Source organism: Acipenser ruthenus, chromosome 7, assembly GCF_902713425.1.
Source record: "Acipenser ruthenus chromosome 7, fAciRut3.2 maternal haplotype, whole genome shotgun sequence".
Classification (NCBI taxonomy): Eukaryota; Metazoa; Chordata; class Actinopteri; order Acipenseriformes; family Acipenseridae; genus Acipenser; species Acipenser ruthenus.
In genome coordinates, this window is record NC_081195.1 from 43,766,429 (window position 1) to 43,787,615 (window position 21,187).

General features: G+C 38.1%; 1 protein-coding gene across 2 annotated transcripts in view; it reads right to left on the minus strand.

Annotated features, from left to right (window-relative positions):
• Positions 1-21,187, minus strand: part of LOC117415369 (GAS2-like protein 3) — a 33,456-nt gene that overhangs the window by 4,329 nt on the left and 7,940 nt on the right. For both annotated transcript variants that reach the window (XM_034025620.3, XM_034025621.3), the window contains exons 2-8: positions 12,167-12,222; positions 11,353-11,530; positions 10,424-10,542; positions 9,729-9,870; positions 4,447-4,510; positions 4,156-4,294; positions 3,220-3,327 (exon numbers count right to left, since the gene is read on the minus strand). In XM_034025620.3, coding sequence (XP_033881511.2) covers positions 3,220-3,327; positions 4,156-4,294; positions 4,447-4,510; positions 9,729-9,870; positions 10,424-10,542; positions 11,353-11,530; positions 12,167-12,190 — 774 coding nt within the window. In that variant the 5' untranslated portion in view covers positions 12,191-12,222. The remainder of the gene's footprint in view (positions 1-3,219; positions 3,328-4,155; positions 4,295-4,446; positions 4,511-9,728; positions 9,871-10,423; positions 10,543-11,352; positions 11,531-12,166; positions 12,223-21,187) is intronic.

Consider the following 21,187-nt stretch of genomic DNA (forward strand, 5'->3'; position numbering starts at 1 on the left):
AATGAATATGAACTTATTTTCTTTGCATTAGTCGAGGTCTGACAACACTGCATCTTTTTTGTTATTTTGACCAGTTGTCATTTTCTGCAAATAAATGCTCTAAATGACAATATTTTTATTTGGAATTTGGGAGAAATGTTGTCAGTAGTTTATAGAATAAAACAAAAATGTTCATTTTACCCAAACACATACCTATAAATAGTAAAACCAGAGAAACTGATAATTTTGCAGTGGTCTCTTAATTTTTTCCAGAGCTGTATATATAGAGATAGATAGATAGATAGATAGAGACAGAGAGAGATTAATATATATAAGCCAGTAATGTTGTTGCAGCAGTACATATTCTAGAGGAGGGAGCTGAAATATAAGAAATTGATTTATGCGGATTACTAAACAATTTGAAAATGTACTGAAATAAAAAAAAAAAATGTATTGGAGAATGAGTGAATTTTGGATAGTATTAAATCTGTCCAAGCCAATCAAATCATTTGAAATTACAAATATTCCAGTAATTTAAGTGTTAGGAGGGGCTAGAACCTTATGAACAAACTGTTTATTTTAGTAAATGCCCTTTTGCAAACAACTTCTGGTTCTATTACTGCAGACAATCTTGGTCCAAGGTTAATGACAGCTTCCTGTAGTCAGACCCTTGTAATAAAACATGTCCTCCTGTCAACTGCATTAGATCAGCAAGGCTTTCCTAAGATGTTTACCGGGCTAAGATTACGTGAGCCTGTGGGCCAGATGCCCAAAATGTTGTTACAGAATAATTTTCACGCATGTGGAGAATTTTTGACCTAGAAAATGTCAGTATCCAAAACAACTGGAACTATGGAATTACCATGTTTTCTACATTGCCTTTTTAAACATCTCTGAGATGAAACTACATCACACGGCTAAGTGTCAGCACCTCTTTCCCACTCCCCCACTCCCCCACTCTCAATTCAACCCCACCCCTCACAATGTAGCCCTAACATTTGTCTGGTCTGGGTCTGCAGGAAACATGGACATGAAGCAGTTTGTAAGACACTTGAAATCTATACAACTGTGAAACAAGCTAGGGCTAGCATCAAGGGAAATCATAAGTCTACCAATATAATTAGATTCTGAACAATGGCAATTTAATATAGAAAATACATATCCTACAGGTGTCAGGAATTTTACAAGTCCATAGTCAGTACAGTATTTTAAATTAGTTTTGTACTCTGTAAAACGCAAAAGAACTGAAGTCATAAATCTTTTCAAATGGAGTTTGCAGAATGATTGGGTACATTTTTTAAATAAAGTGTGAGATTGGAATGTACAAAAGAATAAACCGGGGATGGGACGGGACGGTGCTAAAAAAAAGGAAATCATTTCATTAAATTGAACACCAAGGGGAACACAATTAAAGCAGAACAAACGTACAAAATTAAAACATCAATAAACACTATCATTTAAAATTGATCAGCAGCTTCAAAACAGGGGATCGCATGACAGCGTCTAACTGAAGTAAATCCCAAGCAGCTCAAAGCTGTTTGGTTTGTTATTTAACACAAGTCATATAACAATAAACAGCACTGCAATCTACACATAGAGTACTAGGATTCTGCCCATGTTGATAGATTTTAAACCTTGCAACACAAATGCATTTGTCCAATGCACTTGTTATATGTTAAGTGAACACCTACTGGCCTCTTGATCATTTCCTATAATTATGTTTCAGCAAAGTCTCAATGGAGTTGCTGTTACTAGAGCCTGACATTGATCAATATTCTGAGAGCTATCTAAGGCTATGTTTATAACATACAGGTAGCATGCTACGATTGTAGCGCTACTATTCCTGAAAAAAAAAAAATCACTTGCCGCTGTCTTTTTTTTTTTATTATCAGGATAGGCCACAACAAACCTCTAAATGCCATGCCAGTGTGTGTCATTTTGTGGTAATTAAGGAGGGGCTACGCTAATATGTTGGATGTCATCATCATTAGAACCGTACTATGAATTAAACATGCATTGCATTAAAAAGGGTGTTCACATCAACTTTGCAAGATTTTACAAATATCACAGAAACGTTCTTACTGTACTTAATGTCAGCCTTAAGGCATAATTCAGGGGGCGCAGGAGACGCCCTCTTTCCCACTATGATTCCTATCCTTACCTCAATTCTGCTTCGATGCAGCCTTTCCTAAATACTCTGGCCAAGTCGATGCGCACAGTTCCAGACACAAGGTCCGCAGCGTGACCGAATCCCATCTTTTATTCCTATACTTTGGCTCTCACCTGTCAATCTATACTCTCCTATAAAAGTTTGATCACAACTACCGTGTTTCGTCTTGCGTTTGTCAACAAATTAAAACATATGTGGTTTTCTGCAACACTTGGGTACTACCCCAAAGGGGAAGTGTTTAGCATGTGGTGTCACTTAGAAAAATAAATTTTACATCTCTGAAGGGCAGCACCATGTTTATTGGTTTTCATCCAATGTAATACGTCTTGATAAAATATTGGAGAGGCTGCTTTAATAGCACTGCAATGCAAGTACAAAAATAGATCACTCTAACAGATTGGTGTGGCTAGCTGCATTTTGAGAGCACTTTACCAGGAAACAGCTTTTTCCTAATGTTTCAGGTCATACCCATTTCACATCTTTTTTTTTTATGATTCCAGGAAAAAGAAAGAAATGATGGCAGATTTTGTTGACAATGCAAAATGTTCCAGTTCTTTAAATAACACAAGGAACATTTGATTATGTCACTGGTAATGCATGACAAAATGTTTGAAGGAGGTACAAATTAAACTAACATCTTCTACAAAGGTGTAAAGGCTGTGTTCCTGGTGGCTACGAATCAGTCAGCAATTACAGCTTTAATTCACTATAAAATCTCAGAGTTGTAACAAAGAATCTAATCGGTTTGTTTGGAATAGGTAACATTCTATTATGTCTGAAGTATTAAAAAAAAAAAAGACAGGAAGTAGGGTTTTAGCACTAATTTTGCTTTGTAGTTTGAAGAGCAAAACTGAATGACATTGACATGCAAGCTGAGTCACCACCAAGCTATAAAAGAACCCCTGTTCCTAACAAGGAGAGCACCACAGCTGGGCTCATTAGTTCCTTCTTTTCATATCATTGATGTGGTGTTTATGATACATTTTATTGCCCCCGTCCAATTTAGAATGTGTTCTTAAAATTGCATCTTTTATTAAAAAGGGTCCCAATTTATTTTCCTTCCTACTCACCCTTATGAACAGAATTTTATCTCCCAGTCTGTATCTGCCCTCAGATAAATATTCAATTGAAAACCTGTGAGAGCAATTGCAAGGGTTGTCTTCCGCAATGTTCTGGACCTGAAGCAAAAATTCAAAAGGGCAAAATGAGATCTTGTTTACTTTCTGCTTACAGACATCACTGTAATAAAGATCACGTCTTTGCACTGCATTGCTGATGCTCTGATCTGCAAGGAACACATTTGTTGCTTGTTCTTTGTCATGACATTTAAATGGATGGGTGTTGCATGCAAAACAACCTTGTCATTCCATATAACAAACAAAAACTGCAAAAGGAAAGGACTGCAACAGTCTCGCGTTTTGCACAGTATTTATTTCACAGTAATCTTTCACATGTGTATTGAACACCAAGTAAAAAAATAAATAAATACTGAATACACCTTAAGTTTACACTTTTTTTTTTCTAAAGAATTTAAAAAAGAAATAAATATTTCAACCAAACTGTACACTGGTGAAGTGTTTATATTACTGTATAAAGAAATACACAGAAACAACACTACCGTTAGATATAGATTGTCTTTCTCCTAGCCAGATAAGAACCACAAATTAGGGAACTGTGTAATAATGAATAAATATTGATAGTGGACTAAATTGATTGACAAAATGTGAAATGACTTCTAATTTTCTTAAATACTGTATTGTAGTATATTTTATCGTGCAAGGTGTGGAAATTGTTTAACTTCATATTGAATATATATATATATAATTATAAACAGTTCTTTATCCAATTACTTGTTCTTCCCTCAACCTGCTGAAAAGTATCTTCTCAATTTTCTGATCAAGTTATACTATTTTTGTAGAACTATAAAAGCAATATATTGTTTAATATCAACACACACACACGCTATTTTGAACAGGACCAATGCAACACTGGTTTGCTTTACTTACGGCTTCATGAAGGTCCCCATGATTACAGCACACACTGAAAGTTTTGATAGGAGCAGTCGGTCCTGTTGTGATGAGCAGCGTTTCTTCCAACTCAATTTCCTTTTCCAGCTTAACTAGAACTGGAGGGTCTACTCCATACCTGAAAAGACAAACATATTGTTTAAAAAAACAAAAACAAAAAAAAACTCCCACACACACACACAGACACACACACACACACACACACACACACACACCTTGGACATCTTAAAATACATTTTACAGAAAATGTACATTTTCTTCAACACTTACTGGGATACCATCCTTCCAATTTCTAGCAGGCAAAGGCACACCTGCCTTGGTTCCTTGTGTAAAACTGAAAGACAAAAAGAAAATGCATTCTTCTTTGTTGGCAGGTTTATTTCTGTCATGACACATTCAAGATACAGTAAATATATACATGTATACAGTGGAGGCAGCACAACAATGTTGAAGTGTTATTGTACTGTAGTTTGTACCTGCTGACGGACCTGGAAGACAGACACACAGGCAGAACAAAAGGCAGCAAACAAAATAAACAGGAACTCAAAACAAAAGGGCTCGATGGCCAAAACAAAAGGTATTTATTTATTTATTTATTTATATTTATATTTATATTTATATTTATATATATATATATATATATATATATATATATATATATATATATATATATATATATATATATATATATATATATAATCTTCAAGATATATAATTACTCGATCCCCATTCTCCTTTCTCCCTCTGTCTCTCTCACTAACTCCCATCTCTCTTTTACTGAGCGGAGCTGGTGACATTTTTATGCGGCCGAGTTTCAATTGATTCCACTATGTAACACAATTTTTGTTCCTGGGTAGTAAGTGTTATTTCCTAATTGCTTATGCCTCAAAAGTATAGAAAATGGCTATTATTCCCCACAAACTGCTTTTGTGACCAGGACAGTGATATTTTGAAATTTACCTATTTCCAATGAGAAAACGGGCGAATTTGTGTCTTTTCGTTCACATAAAGTCAGAAAAAAACAACATATGAATCCAAATTAACATGTATTTATACTAAAGTAATACAAAAATGACTACAAAAAATTTAGAAGCGAGTAGTTTTTCGAGATTTACGATTATACTGTAAATCACTTTCACGAATCAGCCCCCAAATGTAGTCTCCCATCATGTTCTCGTTATACTGTCCTTGGTAGCGGCGTTCAAAGTCCAGTATATCCTGGTGGAAGCGCTCGCCTTGCTCCTCCGAGTACGCTCCCATGTTCTCCTTGAATTTATCAAGATGAGCATCAAGGATATGGACTTTGAGGGACATCCTACAGCCCATTGTGCCGTAGTTCTTCACCAGAGTCTCAACCAGCTCCACATAGTTTTCGGCCTTGTGATTGCCCAGGAAGCCCCGAACCACTGCGACAAAGCTGTTCCAAGCCGCTTTCTCCTTACTAGTGAGCTTCTTGGGGAATTCATTGCACTCCAGGATCTTCTTTATCTGTGGTCCGACGAAGACACCGGCTTTGACCTTTGCCTCAGACAGCTTAGGGAAGAAGTCTTGAAGGTACTTGAAGGCTGCTGACTCCTTATCTAGAGCTCTGACAAATTGTTTCATAAGGCCCAATTTGATGTGCAGTGGTGGCATCAGCACCTTCCGGGGGTCCACCAGTGGCTCCCACTTGACGTTGTTCCTCCCCACAGAGAACTCAGTCTGCTGTGGCCAGTCCCGCCTGTGGTAGTGCGCCTTGGTGTCCCTGCTGTCCCAAAGGCAAAGATAGCAGGGAAACTTGGTAAAACCACCTTGGAGACCAATTAGGAATGCCACCATTTTGAAGTCTCCTATGACCTCCCAGCCATACTCATTATACTTCAAGGCGTCCAGCAAGGTCTTGATGCTGTTGTAATCCTCTTTGAGGTGCACCGAGTGAGCCAGGGGAAGAGACGGGTACTTGTTACCATTATGGAGCAGCACGGCTTTGAGGCTCCTGGATGAGCTGTCAATGAAGAGGCGCCACTCATTCTGGTTACAGGCGATTCCGATTGCCTCGAACAGACTGGTCCCATTGTGGCAGAAGCAGAGCCCATCTTGACGGGTGAAGAAGCTGGAAAAAGGTTGGCGACGCTTCCCCTGATCTGCAACTTGCACACTTTCATCCAACAAGTTCCACTGCTTAAGCCTAGACGTCAAAAGCTCGGCATTGGACTTGGTGAGACCAAGATCTCTAATCAAGTCGTTGAGGTCTTTTTGGTTGGGGTAGTATGGGTTTCTCTCCTCAGCTCCACCTCTGAAATTGTCATCTGGATCTACAACGTCTTCCTCGCTCTCTGACTTCCTGCTCTCTTCTAAAGATGGCTGCTCTCTCTCCGGAGGAGTGGGTACGGGGAGCTCATGGCAGTGTGGCACCGAGGCGATGGATGAAGTAAGGTCCGGATACGTGATAGCAGGTGCATTCTTGCCAGTCCGACGTTTGGAAGGGTCCACCATGCAGAAGTAGCAGTTGCTTGAGTGGTCAGTGGGTTCCCGCCAAATTCTTGGGATAGCGAACTTCATGGCTCTCTTTTCCCCTCTGTACCATCCTACAAAAATACATTTATTTCACCCATGACTAATGTGTAAGAGATTCTCGCAACATTTTTCATATATGATATATTTTTTCAATAACATTGAAAATTGTAAAACATTTTTAAATTAAAAACTTTTACAATTTTAAAAATTAACAAATTTTATAACATAAAATTCCGAGCAACAATTGTCCATCTTACCTTCCAGAGTTTTTTTGCAGTGCTCGCAGGTGAAATGAGATGCCCAGGGTTTGTCTTGATCCCCGACAGGCATGCCGAAATATGCTTTGTAGGCCTCACACATCTTAGCAGATGCTTCCACTGAGTCCTTTTTCACATAGCAAAATGCGTCTGCCGGATGCTTGCAGCCTCTTGATGCCATCTCAGAAAAATGCAGATATGTATCCACTTAGGCAGCTGGAACTAAACTGAACTGGTGGGCTTAAGGCCCCTGTATTTATACTACTATTTATATTACTGGAAAGTTCTAGAAAGTTCTAGAAGTTACTCCAAGTTTACTCAGCACTGAATCTATCTGGAATGTTCTGGAAAATAGGCAAATTTCAAAATATCACTGTCCTGGTCACAAAAGCAAAGTTTGTGGGGAATAATAGCCATTTTCTATACTTTTGAGGCATAAGCAATTAGGAAATAACACTTACTACCCAGTGAACGGTGTTCTCATTATTCAACTGAAACTCGACCGCATATTACGGTTCAGTTTATATATATATATATATATATATATATATATATATATATATATATATATATATATAACTGAAATATCTTGTATCTTGCTTGCATAAGTATTCAACCCCCACACATTAATATTTGGTAGAGCCACCTTTCGCTGCAATAACAGCTTTAAGTCTTTTGGGGTAAGTATGTACCAGCTTTGCACACAGTGTCTGAGTGATTTTGGCCCATTCTTCTTGGCAGATTTGCAAAATTGCAGTCCACAAGCGTCGTCCAACCAGGTTGGTTGGACGACGCTTGTGGACTGCAATTTTCAAATAGTGCCACAGATTCTCAATGGGATTGAGATCAGGACTTTGACTGGGCCACTGTAGGACATTGACTTTTTTGTTCTTGAGCCACTCCAATGTTGCTTTGGCCTTGTGCTTGGGATCATTGTCCTGCTGAAAGGTGAATTTCCTCCCAAGCTTCAGTTTTTTAGCGGACTGAAGCAGGTTCTCTTGCAGTATTTCCCTGTATTTTGCTCCATCCATTCCTTCAATTTTAACAAGATGCCCAGTCCCTGCTGATGAGAAGCATCCCCACAGCATGATGCTGCCACCACCATACTTCACTGTAGGGATGGTGTGTCTTGAGGCATGGGCAGTGTTAGGTTTGCGCCACACATAGCGCTTTGAGTTTTGGCCAAAAAGCTCTATCTTGGTCTCATCTGACCACAAAACCTTTTCCCACATCGCAGCTGGGTCATTCTCATGCTTTCTGGCAAACTCCTGACGTGCTTTCAGATGGTACTTTTTGAGTAACAGCTTCTTTCTTGCCACCCTCCCATACAGGCCAGTGTTATGCAGAGCTCTTGATATGGTTGACTGGTGCACCATTACTCCACTCCCAGCCACTGAACTCTGTAGCTCCTTCAAAGTGATTGTTGGCCTCTCTGTGGCTTCTCTCACAAGTCTCCTTCTTGTTTGAGCACTGAGTTTTGAGGGACCAGCTTTTCTTGACAGTGCCTGGGTGGTGTGATGCAGCTTCCACTTCCTGATTATTGATCCAACTGTGCTCACTGGGATATCCAAACACTTGGATATTATTTTGTACCCTTTCCCTAATCTATGCATTCAGATTCACAGCCTGACCAATGATCCTTCAACAGTGGGGTTTTTATCCAGAAAATGTGACAGCAACTTTAATGGTTCACAGGTGGAGGCCAATGGTAAGGTAATTGTGTCCTTGTTAGGGCAATTTCTTTCATTGGTGTAAACTGGGAGCTTCCACAGTACAGGGGTTGAATACTTATGCAAGCAAGATATTTCAGTTTTTTTATTTTTCTTAAAAATATTTCCCAACATAAAACCAATGTCACCTTACAATAATTGATTTTGAGTTTCAGTGTTTTAAAATAAAATATCAAACAGAATGAAATTTCAATGTACCATTTGTAATTCAGTAATATGAGAGAACTGGTCAGGGGTCTGAATACTTTTGCAAGGCACTGTGTATATATATATATATATATATTGAGGAGAGTCAATCTTCATTTCTGAATAAAAACCCACTTTACACTATTCACACACTTTTAAAAAAGTTATCAGATGCACTGTATTCACCTTTCCAATAACTGTGCACTAGTAGCAGTATTCGTAAATATAAAAAGTGAAAAACTATTCATTTTTATGTTTGTTTATTTAAGTAATGTATACCAAACGACTAACTTAACCATTTTTATCTGAAAAAATATATACATATATGATGTAAAACAGTAAAGTTAATTTGGTTTGTCATGTATATTTCTTTTTTTTATATTAAATAAAAATTTCCTATTTATTTATTTATTTATTGATTGATTGATTGATTGATTGATTGATTGATTGATTCTTATTGTGTCTGTGGTCAACTTCATCTTAGAGAACACTTCGGCTAGAGAACACTTCGCTTGCTTCCCGAGGGGTATTCTTTTAGCCCGAGACTACTGTACTACATTCCCAATCCAAATACAGGTTTAGAAATAAGACTCCTATTGTACAGTAGTTTCATCCATCCCAGGTTTTACTACTAGCTTGATTAGCCACAGTGTACAGATAACAAGCTCAGGTGTGAAATGGATCAAACTGCTATGCAATGGGAGTCATATGCAACCCTGCCTGCTTTACCCTTTCAATAGAAGCTTTGTTTTGCAATCTTCAATGAAGGCATTCGAAAGACAATTTGCCAATGGCTTGTAATAGAGAGGGACTCTAAAATCTTTACAAAACAAATAACCAAACAAACCTACAAAAGAACCAAACAGGTTTGACAAAGACTCACCCAAACCCTCAGATTCAAAGAGGTATGTCTCATCCACTCCTACATCTCGGCACCAGCACAGGAAATTAGCAGTGTTGTCACGAGCAAAGAAGGAACCTGAAGGGGCGTTCTTTTTGCAGGGGACTTTCTTCATGGGAAAATGCTAAACAAAAGGAAAGGTATATCTCATTACAGATTAAGAAACCTGTATGTACTCTATACTTAAGTCTCCTGATATAAAATAAAGTCTGGCGTTGCTATTTTGTTAACTTGGAATCTTTCATTTGATGAAGGAGTCACATCCTTCTAAGTATAGCAACTACTAGTACAGAAGAGAGACATCAAGCTCACTGTGCTTGTTCTCAATTAAATCAGCTAGATGGCAGTGATAGATTATTTTGACATCCTAAGAGTTTATTAGATACAATTTGTAAAAATGTGTATAATAAATGACTAAACACGACACCTCCATCAAGCAGCTCCATCATCTTGAACAAAGCGGCAGAAGTGAAAGCACTTGCAGGGTTTTTTTTTTTTTTTTAAATACTAAAAAATTGATCAGAATCAAAGAAAAAGCTGGAGTTCATTGTGCAAAAATACAGCACATTGAGTTAGAACCCAGGTTTGATTCAAAACAAATAAATAAATAAATAAATAAATAAATAAATAAATTAAATGACATGACTGCAAAGACACTAGCACTACTGTATGCTTACCTTCCATTTGTCTGTGCTGCAGCATTCTTGTACTTTGTTCTGAAGGACCCCGATCAACTGGCAAAGTAGAACCCCATTATCCAGCTCTTCCATGAAACGCTCTGCCTTAACTTCTCGATCTGGAATAACAGGCAGAGCCCAGTCAGATTACAATTCAACAGCTTTCCTCACAGCCGTGCTTAACATGTGCTGGTTGTTTCTTTATGGCCACAACATTTATCAAAATGTGTTTAATCATGAAGTGCAGCCTCGCGTATCTGATTTTGGTGTTGTGACCCAGACAGGCTTCACATTTCACATGACTGGATATACAGTGTAAATAAACATGAAAAAACATAACATCAGACAAGCAAAAGAACACACTCAGGAGGGATAAAAGTTATGAAAAGGTTTAGATTATCCAATTTCACAGCAATATTATTGAGGCAAGCAGTAAGCATAACTGTTTCATTGTTGGAATATACCGGTATTTAGCTATATGTTCATCATAATATTATAAGTGATACTTTTTTTTTTAGGTCCGCAGTGTGTTTAAAATGTTCCGGGAACCTCAACTATACTTCCAACTTTGTCTTTCACTATTTGAAATACAGGAATCAACCTACTGGATGTAGCTGACAGTATTACCGGAATGAGATTTAAATTCCCTGAATGTTAAATCATTTGAAATTGGTATGTATTAGTCATTTTTATAAACAAAAAGTGTATTAAATGGAAGGCTCCAAGTAGTTTATTACAAACGTTTTCTTTTATAAAATTATAATTCATAAAACGGACAGGCTGGTCTTATTCCAGAACAAATATCACTGACAGGGTTTGTTATAGAAATGGCATCCTGCCCAGGAGACTTACATTAAAAGATTTTTTGTTATAATCCCACAAAACAAAATCTCACTGGTCACAGAGCATAATAGACAGAGATCTTTTACCCAGCATGCCGCTCAGCCAGATTGCCAAATCTTCCTGCATGGGCACCAGGGTGGCTTCATGTCGCACCGAAAGCCACTGGTCATACTGGAAAACATCTTTCAAGCCAGGTCCAGGTCTGGGAGTCAAAGGACTTCTAGGGCTCAAAACAGGAACGTCAAACCTTTCTCCAAACCACACCTACAAACGAGACAGCAAAAAGCATTGTTCCCTTTTCTTCAATTTAACCCCATTCCAATGATTTTGGCATGTACTGATGGTTCGTTGTATCACTGAGGTGCCAGCAAGTTCCTGGTGGTGTACAGCAGCGTAGCTAACAAAGGAATGCCCGGATCGCATCATTTATTAAACAGATGACGTTTGGTCAGTGTGGCTAAGTGACTACAGCTGGGTACCAGAAGCCCTGCAATGATTTAGTAGGGCATCTGTTCTTTAAAAAAAAAAAAGAAATCCAGATTTGTCATATTTAAAAAGAGTTATCTTCAATAAAATGATTTGTTTTAGACAGTCTTTGTTATTGATGTAACGATCAACTACCTGATATACAAACTTGTATGTTTCGACAGGAAAGTTTAAACAAGACAGTTTGACAGGTTACACTTTGCAGTGTTCTATGTTCAAAAGAAATGACTGGTTTGAAAGTAGACACAATCACAAGATTTAAATTAGAATCTCTGTAAAACACAGATAATCTACACAAAGCTGTTTCATGACATCAGAATCCATTTTTTTTTTTTTTTTTTTTTTTTTTTTAAACACAGTGCAGCCTTTCTTTTCAACAGTAAAAAAAAAAAAAAAAAAAAAGGACTACAGTACCTGAATCCCAGCCTGTACTGCCATTGGTGCAATCACAAAGAATTCAAATCTGCAACCTAAAACGAAAGGAAATAAAGAAACAAACATTCTTAGCAATCAAATACAATACAAAAAAAAAAAAGGTTTATACACTCAGAGATGTTATAATCAGCTTTTATGAAGGTCTCCAGTATTTCATAAAGCAAAAAAGTAAAATGACTCCACTACGGCAGTCACATGTCAAAGCGAAGGGTGACGTTAGATTTTGCCAGAGGAGTTTCCATCGCACTGAATATATAAAAATTGCCAGCTGAAATGTTTGCGTTACTGCAGGAGTACCACTGTGGTACAACAGCGACTGCAGTTTGAGCAGGGCAATTGCCTGTAGAAAGTATAAACTGCACAGCAACACGACAGCGACGATCGCCAAATGTGTTGGCCTTGAGAGATGAAATCTGTTACAATAAATAATTATAATGTTAAGAAATTAAGAAACTGGCTAAAGAAATTAAGAAACGAAACTAGTTTGGCAAGGTTTTTACTGATTAACAATGCACTTAGGAAAGTTTTTTTTATTATTTTATTTTGAAAGTGTTTAGGTGTTTTATAAACTTTAACAGGCCTTGAGGAAAACATACAGCTGCCATTTGAAAGGAGCTCAGTCCTATACTACTACTATTTGAGAAACTGGAACATGTTCAATTCATGTCAGGTTTAATATGCGCAGACATTGCCAAATCTGCCAAAATAACCTTGTATTTATCTTACATTTTCACAGGCTTGTCTGCATTACTTTAGCTATGTCCCCACCCTACATCTGCGGGCTAGTAACCTTGTACTATACATACAAGGCTCTCTGTGTGACAATGCTGCTTGACAAACTTGCTGCTATGGAAATTGTAGCTTTAATAGAAAAAAACCTTCATTCATTTTATTTTAAGCACATATCCAATTCGTGTCAGGTTTACAGTTTCTTAATTGCTAAAAGCAAAATGCCTGAAACTATTAGCACAATTCTCAAAACAGTTAACACAAACACCAAAACTACTAACACATGTCTCTGGTTAACACACAAAGCTAAATTATAAGCCATCTGTATGGTTCAGTTAATGCAATTCCAGCACTTTAATATAAGTTTCATATGTAGAGTGTCTTGTTTTCAAAACAAATCTCTCTATGCTGTTGCTCACAATTAGTGCTCATTATTTTAAATAATTCTACACATGGAAATGCAAATGTCACAATTCATTAATCTATAATCAAATGTCACATGTATACATGGTTGATGTTACAAATTAGTGCTGCAACGATTATTCAAATTCATTGATTAAATCGCAAACTTTGCCGTCATCGACTGAAATAAATTTATTTAGGATAAACGTTGATAAAACCTCTCGCTATTTTTTTTTTATTTTCTTACCAAAAATAATCATTTACAAATCTCTAGTTTGTGTAGTTTTTATGCTTACTGTCTGTCCCACTCTGAATGGCTAGGGGTCGCTGTCAGTTATCTCAGTGGTCTGTTAGTACTGTATTTTCACTGTCACTTTCACCCTGTTCTGTTCGTTGACTGAAGCAGTGCTAGAATGCTCTCATTCGTTTAAATGACTGTCAATCATCAAAACCTGCACTGCACTTTCATTTGCTGGCTACAGCGCCTGTCATTAAAAGCGCCTACTTTGAAATTAGAGGGTTAAGGTGTAGGTAAGCTTTTGCTATAGGTATATGGTGACAGTTACTAATTTAATTTGAAAGTGGTGTGCAAGAGGAAAACACTTAATGAATATTGTGCACAACACCCTGACTGACAGCTGAAGTCTCTGCGGCAGGACGAAGCGGGCCCGTCTGCCTTGTCTTCAAGTGACAAATTCCAGCATAAAGGTCGATTTCCCCCATTCTCTGCTTGTATTGAAAAATAAAGATAGATATCGGGGAAAAAAAACGGTAAATTCTTTCTAAAATAAACATCGATATTAATCGTCGATTTGGCAAAAAAATAAAAATAGAATAGTAGCAAGCCTAAGAATAAACAGATATACGGACGATCATAACTAGGGCTAGACTCCCCATGGCTTTTTCTTTTTTTTCAGGTTCCCCATCAGGTCCCCCCCCCCCCCCCCACCCCACACTCCCTCTCCTTCAAACATGCATAAGAAAATCGCTTGCTGTGTGTGCCGCCTGCAGTCTGCTGCTGTCATGGCAAATTCCGCCCCATTAAAAAGTATACTAGCAAACGTTATTAATACACGTCAAAACAACAAAACAACCAGCACTACTGGTGTGTCTGTATGAGACAAATGTATTGAGATTAGGTTCGGGTTTTTCAATATAAATTACAACTAACCGAGTTACAGCGTAAATACGTAAACTCACGCACATTATAGATAGATAGATAGATAGATAGATAGATAGTAATTAAACCATTATGGCAGAGGTGGCCAAACCACGGCTCTTTTGCAGTTCCAGTGCGGCTCCCGGTGAAATCCTGGGTGACGCACGCCTTGCAGTTCGAATGAACTGAAGAAAGAATAATAAACAAAAATAAAAAGAAAGTAAAAATAAGCACAACGTTTATTACTTGTGTTCTCTGTATTCATTCTTTCTTCTCTCGGCAGTTTCTTTGAGCCTGCATGTTCACTCAAGGATATAATCTCTTGTTGACTTTCGACACTGCACGCTGGCGCATGCGTATGCCGAAGTCAGATGTGCAGTTGAAAGTAAATGTCATAATTTTGAATTATGTGATCGTTTGTTTCGGGGCCTGTACAAGGCGAGCAACCTCAAACATCATGAAAACACATTTTCATCTGAATATCCTCCTGGATCAGGCTTAAGGCAGATGCTGCTTTCGGTGTTCAGTAAAGAAGCTGATTTAACGACTCAAGCGAGTTTTGTATGGCAAGCATGGAATATCGCTCCTGGCAATGACCTTATTCAGATGAATGAATTGTTTGGAGTGTTGGCGCTAGACTAGAGAATGCATGTTTAAATGTTATATTGGAGGTCTAAAATTAATATTATATTTACATATCTTATGTCTCGTCATGAGCAGGTACTGTAATCCCTTTCAAAATAAATACAATGCATTTTTCATCCACAAAGCTCAACAGTATTTAATACACACAGCAGTCAATCTTCAAGAAAAGAGCTTGTCAAAAAGAATCCTCACAAAAATGTGTGTTTTTATGTGGTGTTGTTTTTTTTGTGTGTGTGAAACCAGGTCAGTTATTGTATTTTGCTTCATAACTGAATATAATTTATTTAAAGTGTGTAATACATACAGTATAAACAAAAATAATGGAAAAACACCAGTGTTACATTTAAAGTTTAATACACTGTATCTACAGTACAATACAAATTACACAGAAACTGTGTAGGCAATGTTCTATCCCTTGTTCTTGTATATTTTGCTGGCATCAAGAGATAGCCTAACTACTGTACTGCACAACAGCGCTAGTATTTAAAATGTCTTGCTCTCACAAACATTTCACGTTTTACAGTACGTGTCTTGGAAATTTTGGTATGCAGTTTGTAGGTCAGGAAGTTTGGTCATCCCTGTTTTATGTTTTATTTTTTTAATGTAAAGGTTATGTATTTAATCACATGCTGATCCATTCTGGTTGAAGAGTTAAATGATATGAACCTAAAAGAACATATGTAAATATTAGGTTTTGCAAGACGTATGAATACATTTGACATCGCACAACTGTTTTGGTGTTTGTGTTAACGGTTTTGAGAATTGTGCCAATAGTATCAATAACTGTGCTTTAGCGATTGAGAAAAACTAATATACAGACCTATACTTTAATATACAGATATATACTGTAAGCTCCCATGATGAGAGGTTTACTGTAATGGAAATAATGAATGCTTATTTTGCTAGTATCGACAATTTACAGAAAACGCATGCACAGTGTTCACTATTTATGGGGAAGTCAGTTTATCTTCATTTGCTAACACTTTCTGCATCCAATTTTCCATGGCTTGGCCAGCACTAACCAAATCGCACTAGCATCCAGCCTTTGCTCTGTTCAAAGTAACAGATGCAATGCGAGTGTTCTGGAGTCTGCACACTGCCTTCCATTTTGAACTTTTATAAAAAATGGGCCCATCTTTTGTGAGATATGCTATCTTGCAAACGTTAATTGGCAGTAATAATGCAAGAAGGTTGTGACAAACAAGTTACAGAACATATTCAAAGCAGTGTATTTTCCCTGGATTCATTTACTACTGTGCCATTTCTCGGATGCATGCACAATGTGTTCCTGTTTTCTCAGTGCATACATGCTGTGTATCATGGCTGGACAGCACTGCATTACTGCTATTTCAGAATAATAGAGGGCTGCTATAAGAAAGGATTTGCTACTTTTAAAAGTAGAATTCTGTAAAGTCTTAATAGTCAACAGGAATACTACCATTTTAAATGCAGCATTAAAGATGCAACACAATATATGATCACGTAGCTTTCAGCTGGTACTGGATTTGTAATGTTTTTTTCACCTTGGCACTTACCCACTCTTCAGACGCTTATCTAGGTTTGCAAAGTTTAAACTGCAAGAGACTGAACATACCTTATCAAAAAAAAAAAAAAAAAACACAACTCTGAGTACAAACACAAAAAGCTGAACATATTTTATGTAGCTTAGTTAGGCCTTTGATAGTAACTCTGATATGCTGCATGGAGCAGTTTTTACAACACTAGAGTATTAGACCCCGTTCACACTCGCAATTTGAGGCGGCCCTGGGCTGCCTTTTCTTTTATTATTATTATTTGTTTATTTAGCAGACGCCTTTATCCAAGGTGACTTACAGAGACTAGGGTGTGTGAACTATGCATCAGCTGCAGAGTCACTTACAATTATGTCTCACCCGAAAGACGGAGCACAAGGAGGTTAAGTGACTTGCTCAGGGTCACACAATGAGTCAGTGGCTGAGGTGGGATTTTAACCGGGGACCTCCTGGTTACAAGTCCTTTTCTTTAACCACTGGACCACACAGCCTCATACATGAACGCTCCAAAAAAGAAAAGGCAGCCCAGGGCCGGCACAGATTTAGGCCGCCATTTCGATTCAGTCCAGGGCCTGCAATCCAGGACCAAGGCCGACCTTTACATATGTATGAATGCAAAGCAGATTCAGGGCCGGCCTTTTCGTATCACATGACCAATGTGGTTGCACAGCTCAGTAGCCGCTCCCATACTCCCACGCGCGTGAAAGGTAAATAGAAAGCTGAATGCTGTGCTAGGCAAGACGGCAGTGGATCAATATTGAATGGTAAATATTTCTACATCATACAACTTTAATTATAAAAATATCAAATTTAAAAAAATTCTAGCAGGTTAACGTTCAGGTTGTTTCTTTCACATAATTTGCGAGCTGCAGTGCATTCATAATTATGTTTAATTTGTCACAATTACATTTTCTTCCTGTTATTTAGTAACTAAGCGATAAATATAAATCCTGCAGGATTGTGGATCTCAATAATGATCAATAATGGTGCTGGCGACTTGGCATATTCAGTCACCATTGTTTATTTTGCACGCTACTGCTACAGAAGTGTGTGTCTTTACATTAAAATGCCGATCATTTCTTTTAGCTGCTTGCTTTTACACACTGTGGCAAGGTGCCCACCCCTTTTATTATTTATGTATTATTATTATTTGTGTTGTATTATTATTATTTGCATCATTATTATTATTATGTATTGTATTTGTGTGCAGATGGACGAAAGCGGTCCGACATTATTGTTTATTGTTTGAGACCGGTGGGGTTAAATCCCCACTCCAAAAAAGCCTGCGGGAATGTGGCTGGAGCCTTAATAAGGTAATTGTCTAATGGGTAATTAAAGTTCCAGCCACAGTACAAAAGACCCTCCGGGCTCAGACAGAGTATTAGAGAATTGTAAGGAGCGAATGCTACCAAACCAGCGAACAAGGTACTCGTTTTTATAATAAGATTTATAATTGTTTGTGTTATTTTTACTTTGCCCTTTTCTTTTTGTGTTTTGTTTAAATCTTTTGTTTTATTATTTAATAAAGAGACAGCTGTGTCCGTTTCAGCCCCGTACCTTTTGTTTGGACTGCTGCTTCCTGAACCTGACATCACCACCCACAGGCCACACAAAGCCATCTGTGACACACACACACACATAAAATACTGTTCTCGTCCACAAATATTAACATCGTTGATGCACCATGTGAGGGGGAGACTCTCGCTCGCTATTTAAATGCCTGTTATTGTGATTATTATTCTACTGGCACTAGAGCAGTGGTTTATTTTGTATCATTATGTATGTATTATGTATCATGTTGTTGAGCAAACTGTATTTGATATTTGACGGCGTATTGCTGCATTTAGATTCCCTTAATGAAGTTGTCGTTTAAATGTGGGACAAGGGTTTTGTTATAGCCATATGTTCGGTAATCTTCCAAGAGAAGGGGTAATGCTAATGTTCAGTCTTTACTGGTAATGGTTAGGGACTAGAGAATAATAATGACAATGATAATAAGAACAAGTAAACAATCGAATAGTTTAACGATCATGTTTGTAAACAAACACGATATTCATACAGGTTAAAGAAACATGTATAAATGAGAAGAAACATGTGTAATGTATTTAACATTATTTAATGCCGTGTCTTCCCTTAGGAGGTAGCAGTAATACTATTAGGTGGTCAGTCTGTGCTCTTACGAGAATAATGTGATTGCGGGTGGGGGTCAGTTCGGACCGTCACCCTGTTACACACCATAACAGCAAGTCAAAATATTCAATATGTTTTTGGAATATATATTATATAATTGCTACTTTGCTGCATTGAAAAAAAATAATATTAATAAGAAACATCTGCTATAAAGGATTACTGTATATCCCAGTAGCTCTTCCATTCTGAGTGCATTTAAAAAAAAAAAACACAGTTCACCACATTTTAGGCCTACTTTTCAGTCACATATGAGAACGCGCAAAGGCTCCTCAAGAACGCAAATGTGAACGCTGTTGCAGACCTTACTATGGGGTGGCCCTGGGCCAGCCCAGTAGTGTAGACGGGGTCTTAGAGTATGCACAGTTGTGAATAATTACATCGCTCTTTTTGACTACATAAGAGCTGAGCGATACCCTTTTTTTCCCCCTCAAAATGTCAAAATTATTAGAATATATTGTGGTAAAAGGCCATGTCATGGCGTAGGTTTTTGCTAATTAAGAGTTTCTGCTAATGCAAGTTCTTTGTACCCCATTATCTACTGGTGGGTTAAGTACAATAAGCCCATTGTCACCAATAGAGATTGGAATGAGCATACGGAAAGTGGCTTCTGTAGAACACAAAAAGTGGAACACCCAGTAGACAGCTCTCTCCCCAATAAACAAGAAAAACTGCCAAGAGGGGGAACAAAAGCGGGCCTGATTTACAATGTGGAATATACAGAGAGCACTCATCACAAGAATGTTCAGCATCTGCAAGTCTAGAAAAACAACTAAATCACTTTTTCATAGAAAATAATAGACTACTGTTATAATTTAAAAGACCACTGAATTTCTTTTTAATGTCAGACAGACTTTTGAACACAGAAAAAAGAGAAAAATATTTATAATGACCATCCATTGTATAACTAAAGTAAGTTGGTCTCTGCAGATATAAGGATATGAGCTTCAAACATATCTCAATACTGTGGAATCCCTCTGTCATGACCACCAAACAGGCTGGGTAAATTGGTTTGAATTAGTAGCAGGCCCAGTATTTTAAAACTGAAAGAGGCTTACAAAGGTCTTAATATTGAGCTGGTCTTCATATGGAGCGTCATAGGAAGGGAGTCTACTGTTCATTGCAATGGCCATATAAAATCACAGCACTGGCAGTCTGGGATCTTATCTACTAATCCAAAAAGAGGATCAAGGGGAAACAGAACACTGCTGAATGGTAAACAGATCCCACTGAACCATTTGTTGTACTGTTTTTACATAAATAAATTGGACAGATACACATGTAACATATTTAAAATCAGAGCCTGTCAAAACACACCTACCAGAAATGGCTGAATCAGATAATTAACTATATGTATTCATATATTTAGAGAGATGTTTTGATTTGCATCACAACAATATTGTGACTGTATGACAACAGAAAAAAAAACATTTGGAAACAACAAAGCTTCAGGGATAGTAAGATTGAAGAGGTAGATAGTTAAGGCAGTGTAGCCATAACTACTTCTGTATAGTTTAAGATCCTAAAAAAATAAAAATGATCTACTGGGTCCCCGAGTGGCTCATCCAGTTAAAGCGCTGCTGCTGGGAGTGCAGGAGGAGTCCTACAGCTTGGACAGCGAACCCTACTGGCCAGCCACCGAGCACATTCAGAGTGGATAAAAAGCAGGGCTAATTTCTGTTCTCCGGGATTAGTAGCCCGCCCACCTCTGCTCTGGATTGCTCGGCGTAAAAGCGATTCTGGCTTTAGGCTTGTGAGATCGGAGGACACACACACACCCTCAGAATGTCTGTGCTGTGTGGACATCCGCTGCAGTGAGGAGAAAAAACATAACTGGACAAATTGGGGAAAAATAAACAAAAATAATAATTGGTCACTCTTAATTATATAAAAAATGTAACCCAACCTCAATATATAAAAAAAGTGTTTTTCCCAATATAGTGCAATCCATATACACATATACAGTGACTACTTATTTATTTGCACAGTATAGTCCTGGAACAAACAGATCTCTTATTTGTTCTTTGGTTTTGGGCAATTGAGGAGGCTCAATTGGCCAAGCGCCGCCCGGGGGGAGGGAGGGTTAGGTCGGCCAGGGTGTCCTCGGTTCACCGCGCACCAGCGACCCCTGTAGTTTGGCCGGGAGCCTGCAGGCTTGCCTGCAAGCTGCCCGAGAGCTGCGTTGTCCTCCGACGCTGTAGCTCTTGGGTGGCTGCACGGTGAGTCCGCAGTGTGAAAAAAAGCGGTTGGCTGTCGGCACACGCTTCGGGGGACAGCGTGTGTTTGTCTTCGCCCTCCCGAGTCAGCGCAGGGGTGGTAGCGGTGAGCTCAGCCTAAAAATAATTG